We start from the raw sequence: 10032 nt of genomic DNA on the forward strand, positions 1-10032 counted from the left end.
CTTGAAAAAGGACCATATTTGATATACAAAAGTTAAGATGTTAGTTTAATCTGTTAAGAAGAGATTGATCTAACAAATCTCAACTCTATGTTCCACTGTAGTATATGATCTATGAATTTAAAACATTAACATTTTACACTTCAGTACGCATCCCTGGAAAGGCAGGTGCTTACGGAAGTGTAGACCACAGATATGAGAGGTGTGTGTGCACATTCCTAAAATAACACCCATTTTAAAAGGATACTTAACATGCCATGTAAGATGACTCTTTTGTAAAGGCTCAGTTTAAAGGCACTGTCAGCTTTCAAAAAGCTGAGAACTATGGTAAGGCACCTCCCAGTTCTAGCAAACACTTTTTTAGAACAACTTGTTGAATGACTTGTTTTCCTTGTGTCTACCGATCTCGCCTCTTTAACAGCAGCAGCCATCTATTACACGGGGATGACTGGAACATGAATGTAGCTCATAGTTTACAAAAACCACCTAAAGACACAGCAGCTGGAATAACCAGGGCAGGAGTAGTGGGAAAGCTTGAAAAAGTCATTTATCAAAAGTCATTTTATTGTCAAAATAGAATACTCATATTTGCTCTTACAGGGGTAGCCTCTAAACTTTTTTACAAAAAAATTTACAGACTGTATAGCTTTGGATATATACATATTTTACACATCTGTACAAGGTAACAAATAATTATATAAATACATCATTTAATGTAGGAAACCCGTATTTAGCTGGGGTGTATAATTAAGACATGTTTTGATTCAGTCTGTACTGTAAGGCATCTGCCTGGTCATCAATATCCCAAAACCTGCAGTCCCAGCAGACTCCCACCTCAGGACGGTGGGGTGGAGAGGAAGACTCCCCTTCTCACAAGCAAAAAGCTGCTGTTAGTCCAGAGTGAATCAGAAGCTGCCGCACCTTGCCCTCTGCAAGAGCACGGGTGAGCCTCTACCCTCCTCTGCCAGCAAAATAATAAGCTGGCTCCTTGAAGTACATGCTCCCTGCATATGAATGGAGGGAAAGGAGGAGGGGGCTGGAGCCTGGGGCCTCTGCTAGCTGCATTGTTCTATACAAGCTGTGGCTAATAAGGACCATTAGGGGTTCATTAATGGCACCAAACAGTGAGGGGGCATTTTAGGCAGGCCAGTGTCCCTTGTTCCTTAACCTTTGGCCTCCTTCCCCCTCCTCACACTTGAGACAGGGGCATCTGCTTGGGGTAGGAGACGGAGCTGGCAGTGCCCGATCTCCACGTCAGGCCAGTGCTGACGTCGCTGTAGAGGGAGCCACCGCCTCCAGCCCCAAGTCCCCCTGCTGCAGCGATTGCAGCCTGGCCACCTGCTCCTGCCCCTGTGCCCCCGGCCACGGCAGCACCTTTGCTGGCCCAGCAGCAGCGGGTGCAGAGGGCCCTCCAGGATTCCAGGGTCTTGCCAGACCAGACCCAGACACCAGAGGTGATGCCCACCACCAGGCACATGAAGTACTTGAGCATGAAGACTGCATAGTCCGGGCGGCGGGCCTGATCAGGCTGCTGGTCACGCAGGCAGGGGCAGTTGTGTGTGGCCTCCCAGCGGGGCCGGTTGTGCTGCTCATAGAAGAGGCAGGCAACCACGCTGGCAGCTGGCACAGTGTAGAGCACGGTGAAGAGCCCCAGGCGTATCATCAGCTTCTCCAGCTTGTGAGTCTTGGTGGGGCCGCCCTGCTGCTTGATGACACTGCGGATGCGGAAGAGCGAGACAAAGCCAGCAAGCAGGAACATTGAGCCGATGGCCAAGTAGATGAGCAGCGGCGCCAACACGAAGCCCCTCAAGTTCTCCAGGCTCTGGTTGCCCACGTAGCAGATGCCAGCGACGGGGTCCCCGTCCACGGAACTGAGCGCCAGCACAGCGATGGACTTGACGCTGGGCAGCAGCCAGGCGGCCAGGTGGAAGTACTGTGCGTAGCCAGCGATGGCCTCGTTGCCCCACTTCATGCCGGCGGCGAGGAACCAGGTGAGGGAGAGGATGACCCACCAGATGGAGCTCGCCATGCCGAAGAAGTAGACGAGCAGGAAGACCACGGTGCACAGCGCCGGGCCGGTGCTCTCATAGCGCACGTGCTCGGCCCCCGCCAGCTCGGGCTGCAGCTCGGCCGCGCCGCCCGCCGCGCCGCGCCCCCCCCGCCGCCGCAGCCCCCGCCGCCGCGCCGCCGCCGGCCCCCGCCGCCCCGGCCCCCGCGCCGCCCGCCCCCGCGCCGCCGCTGCACGCCACCTTCTCGTGTCCGGCCACCAGGCGCACCAGGTAGCCGAGGGAGACGAAGAGGTAGCAGGCGGCCAGGAAGATGATGGGGCGCTCGGGGTACTTGAAGCGCTCCATGTCGATGAGGAAGGTGGAGACGGTGGCGAAGGTGGAGAGGAAGCAGAGCACGGACCAGAGCCCGATCCAGAAGGCGGTGAAGGCGCGCTCGTCGGGGCTGAAGTAGGGGTTGTGGCAGGGCAGGGCGCAGTTGGCGATCTGCCCCGTCTTGACGCGGTTGTAGAGCGGGTGCCGCTCGCTGGACACGGACACCATGGGCGCCCGGCACTGGCAGCCCGGCTCGCAGGGCGGCGGCGGCCGCGGCTTGCGCGGGGCCTCGGCCGGCGGAGCGGCGGCGGCGGGGGGCGCCTTGGCGGGGCCGCCGGGCTTGGCGCCGCGGAGCGGGGGCTTGGCGGGCGGCGGGGCGGCCGTGGTGAGGTCCGTGCGGTTGTAGTCCATGCAGAGCGTGTCCGGGCTGCCCTGCTCGGGGAGGCGGTCGCAGCGCATCCTGTCGGGCCAGGCGAAGCCGTACTGGCGCATGAGCGGGGCGCAGCCGGCCTTGGCCCGCTCGCAGACGCTGCGGCAGGGCGGCAGCGGCTTCTTGTAGTCCTCCAGGCAGATGGGGGTGTACATGCTGCAGAGGAAGAAGCGCAGGTCGCTGGAGCACTGGATCTCCACCAGCGGCCAGAACTGGTGCACCTCCAGCCCGGCCTCGTCCTGCGTGTCGTGGTTGAACTGGTTGGGCATGTAGGTGTAGTTGTAGCCGATGCCTTTGCAGAGGGGCACGGTGATCTCCTGGCACGACAGCTCCTTGGCGGAGGAGGACGACGCGGCGGCGGCCGAGGCGGCGGCGCAGCCGGCGCGCTGCAGCAGGGACAGGGCGGCGAGCAGCGAGGTGATTTCCAACAGGTAACTCCACTCCATGCTCGGCGGCGGGCGGCGGCCCCGGCTCCTCTCCCGTCCCGCTCAGCAGCCACGGGGAGCGCGGCGCCACAGCAGCCCCCCGCCCCGGCTACCGCTCGGGGGGGGCGGAGGGCGGCCCCCTCCGTGCCGGCCGCAGGTGAGAGGTCTCGCAGCCCCCGCGGGGCTCCGCCGCCCAGGAGGAAGGCGGCCCCGCGGGCACCCGGAGAGGGGAGCCGGCGAGCCCCCGCGCCGCGCCGAGGAAGGGAGGTCCGCTCAGGGAAGGCCCCTCAGCCGCCGTCGCATCGCTCCTGGCGGGGCTGGCTGCGCAGGGGGGGTCGCCGCTTCCCTCGCTGCTGCTCCAGCGCCGGCGGGGCACGGAGTGGCGGCTGCAGAGAAGTTTCGCCGTCAGCCCCCGCGCGGCGCGGTCAAGATGGCTGAGGCGTCCCGGGGACCAGGCGGTGCACTCCGCGGCGCCCGGCTCCCACCGCCCCGAGCGAGCGGGCAGCGGCGCGGCCGGTGCTGGGGCGGCCGGAGCGGCTCCTCCCGCCGCCCGCCCAAGCGCCCAGCTTTGCGGGAGACCGCCAGCCGGCCGGTCCTCGCTCGCCGCCGCCGCCGCCTCCTCCTGCCCTTCCGCCGCCGGCGGGGCGAGCCGGACGCCCCCGGCCGCGATCGTGCCACCTGAGCCGCGGGGCGAGCGCGGCAGCGCCTCCGCGCAACTTCTCGCTCCCCGGCCCCGGCAGCGCCACTCCGGCCGCCGCGCTCTCATAAATATTTATAGCGAGCGCCGCCAGGCCCCGCCCCCATCGCCTCGGCCGCCTATCAGTCCGACCCGGGCGGGGGGTGGGGGGCCGGCCCCAGCCCTCCTTAAGGTGGAGCCGGCGCCCCGGCTGCGGCGCGGCGGGCGCTCCTCGGTGCCCCGGAGCTGCCGGGGACGTGGCGGTAGTTTGGTTGTTGTCTATTTCCCCTGCGTTGCACGGGGTGCTGGCCGTGCGGAAAAGGCACGGTTCTGCAGTGTCAGACGCTCCCTGCCCGGTGCATGGGGAGCGGCACAGTACTTCTTTCCCCCTTTCAAGGGTTCCCGGTCACGTCAGGTTCGCTCCGGGAGCAGCAGTAGTTCTGCCACTGCCCGGAGTCCCCTCGGACGCGGTTTCCTTCCAAACGTTTGGGATCCGCGGGAGTCTGCAGCGATGCCGGTCTGAGCATCGCAAGCGCGGACCGTCTCCCGGCGTGTGCCGGGTGTTGTGCACCGCGCCGCTGATGCCGCGTGCGGAGCGGCTGCCGCACGTGCGCGCGTGGGAGGTGGCAGCGCGGGCAGGCGAGGGACCCGGCCGACACCTGGCCTCTGCTGCCCGGGCTGCCCGCGCCGCCGGAGCCGCCCGCCGCACGGCTGGCAGCACAGCCGCGGGCAGCGCTTCAGCCCGAGACGCGGCGCCGGCCTGCGAGGGGTCACGGCCCGAGCCGAACAGCGGGAGGGGAAGCGCGACATCAGCGACCGCGGGAGTCCTGGCGCGCGGGCAGCTGCGAGCGGAACGCGCCGGCCACGCGCGGCGCCTCGCGCAGCGGCACGCGCACGGACCCGCGCCGGCGGTGGGCGCGCACCGAGGAGCGGCCGGCGGGGAGCAGCCCCGCGCCCCGGCAGGTGAACGCGCCCCCGCGGCCGCCGACGGCGCAGCTCCCGCCGCAGGGGTGGGTGCGCGGCCACTCGGTTTGAGCCGCCGCCCCCTGGCAGCGACCTGCGGCCCAGCCGGAGCCCGGTGCGGCTGGGCCGCGGCTGCCCCAGCTTTCGCGTCGGCGCGGCGCCGGAGGCGGCGACTCGCTGAGGAGCCGCGTGCAGCCGCCGAGGCCCGGGGGACCCGCCCGGGCCGGCTCCCGAGGGAACAGCGCCGGGCCCCGGCGCAGCTCTGGGCTGCGGCGCAGCGCGGTGGAGCCACGAGGACCCGCCGGTGGCACCGCGCCGCGGGCAGCCCTGAGGGCGCTGGACGGGGCCTCGCTCCCCGCGCAGGCGCCGCCGCGCAAGGCCGCTAGCTGCCCCCTGCCCCGCCGCGCCGCTGGGGAAGGGGGGCGGCCCTGGGGGCGCTCGCCGCTCTCCCGCGCCCGCCCCGGGGAAGGGGGGAGGAGGGCGTTCCGGCGGCTCCGGCGAGGCCGGACCACCTTAAGGGGAGCGGCGGCGGGCGCGGGGTCGGTGCGCGGCAGGGCCGTCCCGGGGGGTTGTCGTCCTCCCAGGACGGGGCGTTTGTTTCTTAATTGACGCGCTGTTGCGCTTCGCGCTTGTGTGGAGCTCATGCTGGGGCTGTAATGACTGTAATCTCGGGAACACGCCGCTCGGGGAGCCGGCGGGGTGGCGACGCGGCGGGACTTATCTTTCGGCGGCGTGAAATTCGGTGATTCGCCGCCTTTGAAAAGCGGCAGCCGCGGGGCGGGGGCCGGGGGCAGCGGGCCCGCCCCAGGGGCGGTGCGGGAGCGGCGGAGCGGGCGCCGGCGGGCAGCGGAACGCGTGAGGCAAAACAACAAAAAGCAATCCCAAGTTTGTTGGCTGTGCTAACAGGATCCTCCCCGCTGCTGCCTGTCTCTCAGTTGAAACGAGCGCACGGATTACCCAGTTCGGAGGAAATGGGCAATCAGAGGGCGATAAACGCGCTCGCTGTGTAATCGCGGCGGTAATTTGCAAAACGCGTCCCCCGGCCCCGGCGCCCAGCTGGGGGCTCTGCGCTCCCCCGGGGTTCGCGCCCCGGCCGTGAAAGCGGCCCCGCTGCTGCATAGGTGCTGTTAGCTCTGCTCACAGTCAGAACTCCGAAAGGAGGCGGTTATTGCAGTGCTAGTTTAGTTAATACCCTGCTGAAAAGTGTCAGGAGGTGGAACAATGCCCAGTGAAGAGAACGGAATAAAAAAAATTGTCATCTAGCTGAGATCTCCCTGACTGACAGAGGTTTATAAAGTCGCTTTCCAGTCCTGGATGTGATGCTCCGTTTTAAGCAGTGACTGCTATGCTGGTGACTGCTTGAAGAGTCCCTTATTTAAAAACCTTATGTAAAAATCTCCACAGAATGTAAAAAGGAGCAAGCCTAGTCAGGAGAGCTGGGTGAGCCTGTAAATTACCGCTGTCAGGATTCCTGTTGCCTATTACAAAGTACCTTTTTACGCTGAACTTAAGCTCTGCACTACAGAGACAGCAGATGTGAGGTGATGGCTTCCAAAAGCAACACAGATGCTGTAAAATTTCCATTGCAATATTTCAGAAAGGAAACTCAGGAGACATGGTGAATGCTACAGTTTAGGATTACACTATAGCTCTCCTAGAAATAAGAGAATACCAAGTTTCTCAACAGTACGCTTGGCTTTGTTTTTATTTCGTTCATGTGCTCATTTTCTTACAGTGTAAAAAGATGCAGCACAAAGATGCTGTGTGTCTTGAAGCTGTTCAGTAATGACAAAGTTGGTAATACGGAACTTTATGCCAATTTAGTAATGACTGCATGTCCAAATTCCCTAGTAAGACCATGATAATTTTTGAAATTGTCTTTCAGGTATATAAAACAGCACAGCTGTGGGGAGGCTGCTTTACTTCATTTGACTGAAAAGCAGCCTGGGTAGCTCAAGGCTGTGGAGTCACAGCCCATTGTGTGTTGCTCATATGCCTAGACTTCCCTGAAGTCAGTAGAAGTACTGAGATGAAGGAATCAAGGGTCAAGCCTTTAAAATGGTTTGTGTGTTTATTCCAGAAAATACAGCAGCTGCTTTTTCTGAAAAGCTGAGCTTTGCTGTAGCAATACAGATTACTTTAAAGCACTTTTTGCAGGGGTTTGAAAACAGATGTCCAGTCATCAAATCATGCAGAAATATAAAGCCGGCAAGAGCGTTGCAGATAGTACAACCTTTTGCAAACCTATAGATGTGACAAGTAGGTAACACTTCTACAAGTCTTTGCTGCCACAGATGTTCATGCCTCTCTTATTCAAACATTTAGGTTTGTCACTGGCCGCTCTAATGTAAACTTAATTTTTGTGTGCATCTAAGGCTTTGCATTTAGGATTACATAGATCACACCAAACCAGATGGTGGTAACAAGAAGGCATTTTTTTTTAAGATCAGTAAATTGGCTCTTGATTTTTTTTTAATTATTATTATTATTTTGAAAGGATATTTTGTTTGTTTAAAAATACAGGTGTGTTTTAGATTGAAAAATGGCTTTTTAATTCCTACCCAATGTTCTCCAGTACATTTTAGTGTGGCATTGTCTGCATTGGATAGGTCAATGAATGGTGCTTTTATAAAAATGTTTGAAAGGAAGAACTCAGTCCATGGAAATTGTTCAAATAATCTTGTTAGAATGAAGCCTTGACTGAAGGCAGTAATTTCATGGATTAAGCCCAGAAGGGGCTGTCCAGGCTGATCTCCTTTCTATGGCAGATCACAGAGCTTTATCCAGAGACTGTCTACGCAAATACTGGTTAGCTGCAAGACACAGGGGATTTTGCATGGCCAATACATTGAACAACACCATGAAACTCGAAATTGTGGAACTTTTTGAGGACAGGGTAAATGGGAGCAGGGAGCAAGAGTGTTTTTACAGGCAAGTTAGTAGGTAGCGTGAGGTGGAGTTATGGCACCTTACTGTGTTTCAGCGTTTGCCTAAAAGTAAGAGAAACTTTTTTCTAATCCATCATTTTCTCTTGCATGCCACGTAGTTCAGAAGGCAGCAACATGATGGGCAGTCCAAGTATGGGAAGGAACACATTGATTTGTACTTCTGCAAGTCTGCAAAGCAGAAATTCTAAGTCTAGCACTGCAAAACCTGCAAAGAAATAGGGGTGGGAGGGTGCAGCGTCACAGAAAATTAAATGGCCTTGACCCATCTTCTGAGGCAGCCTGTATTTTACTGTGATTTGTGAGAACCTTTTGTAGACAAGAAGAGCAATGTTCTGCTTACATCTTCTCAGGGGTGTCAGAGCTGGTCGTGGGTAGGCACAGTACCGTGACACTACTGTTGGTCGGTGAGATGTGAGAGAGCCTTTCAGCCAAAAGAAAATAGGGTGGATACAACCTGCTGCAGTAGCTACTTCTGGAGTGCAGTAAGCAGGTGGTAGAGAAGAAGGAGGAACTGCTGGAAGAGTACTTTGCTATCCCTTTACCATAAAGGAGGATGACAAAGTGATTGATCAGTGCTGTGTTCTGAGGATTGCTCCAACAGTGAAGCTGCAGGTTGTGGCCCTGAATGTAGCTGGAGAATTTTCTGCTGCACGTAGGAGCAGACCATCGTTAGACTTCTTCTGGAGGCTGCTTTGGATGTGTAGGCTTCACTAGGGAAGCAGCACAGGCAGGAGAATTGAGCGTAAGAAGTCAGTGGGAACAGCAGTTTAGCATGAGGGCAACATAAGATCACTGTGTATGGAAGGGCTTCCTTTTGTTCTGCCACACTATGCAGTTGATGATTGGGCTGCAATGTATTGGCTCACTCAGTGTAATTGTATATTGCTTCATTTCTCATTAGTGAAACGATGCAGGAGGAAGGAGTGCAAGAAAATATGGATTATAAGGATTACGAAAGAAAATAAGTGTTCTCGAGGACAAGCTTTTTCATTTTCCTTTTTCCTGATTTTTTACTTTTTTCTCATTATTTAGCAAGCTTTATTGATAATCTACCTGTGCTACAGATTGCAATAGCTCATGGTGCGATGGTTCACACATGATAAATCATGACTTTCGAAGACAAATTGTCCTGAGTTAAACAATCCATTGATTCATTGTCACCATATTTGGTGCATAATACAAATACCATGCAGTTGCAATGCATTGCCACCTGACTGAGCCATAGCCATCTGGGGTAGGCAGCTTCCAAATAAAAATTAAAATCTGGCCTTAAGATGGTATGGCATGCATGCATCTGGTCTTTGATGTCAGATCTACTGGAGTAGTTGAGGGGGCTCTGTATATTGACCTACGTAACTTTGTGGCATCTATATCTGGTTTAGTGGTAGCAGACAGGTAATAACACAAGTAACTCTTACCAACTCTTGAGTATGGATGCTGACAGGGTGTAAGGAAGAACCGCAACACAGAAGCTGTGGAGTGCAGGGTTCTCTGTCGTATACTGTAAATCAGAATCAGAGTGGCTCGGTTGCCACACTGCAAGGAGCCGTGGGACTCCTTGGCAAGACATCGAGCCCAGCCTGTGCGCAGCTCTCTACTAGTCGATCTAGCCTGGTGGAAGCAGACATGAAAGAGGTAGATATGAAAGGCTTTGAGCTGAGGATGCCACATCCACAGTAGGCTAGTCTGGGCTGAGTTGATGCAGAGACAAGATTAGGCAGTGCAGTCCACTTTGATTTACTAAGTTTTGCATAAGCTGTATGGAGACATTAGCTTACATGTATGCCCTCTCACGTGCTGTAAATTAAATGAGAATGAGGTGATGCACTTACGAGTAAGAAGTGAGCCAAAGAAAAAATGACACTTTGTGTTGAAAGGCATGGTCCAGGATAAAACCCAGATATGAGGAAGTGAAGCTTTGTATACCTGATTTGAAGAGGAATGTGTGTCATTAAATCCTTGAACAATACAAAGTTGTTCATAAATTCTGGCACTACTTCTTGCAGCTCGTAAGTCAGTACTGGCATAATTTAAGGGAATAATGTTTTGCATACTTGTTTGAAGTGGACTTTTTTTTTAAGCTTCATTGTTTCCAATCCCAACATTTGATGCAGGATGCACAGTAGTAATTTTTAAAATATTGGATGATAAAAATCACACTGAGAAATTCTTACTGAAATTACTCATTGCCCTGGAGTTAAAATGGAAATAACCCCCATATATTTCATCACTCACTTTGAATATTTATTCTTTTTATTTCACTTACTCTAAA

At 56.4% G+C, this 10032-nt stretch overlaps 1 protein-coding gene across 1 annotated transcript; it reads right to left on the minus strand.

Moving 5' to 3' along the window:
• Positions 1-540: 540 nt before the first annotated feature.
• Positions 541-3312, minus strand: FZD8 (frizzled class receptor 8). Its single transcript, XM_055806040.1, is given in 2 exon segments — positions 541-2153; positions 2155-3312. Coding segments are annotated over 2 exon segments (2007 nt in total). The 5' UTR covers positions 3195-3312; the 3' UTR covers positions 541-1186.
• Positions 3313-10032: the final 6720 nt, after the last annotated feature.

The sequence above is a fragment of the Falco peregrinus genome, chromosome 5 (assembly GCF_023634155.1).
Source record: "Falco peregrinus isolate bFalPer1 chromosome 5, bFalPer1.pri, whole genome shotgun sequence".
Lineage (NCBI taxonomy): Eukaryota > Metazoa > Chordata > Aves > Falconiformes > Falconidae > Falco > Falco peregrinus.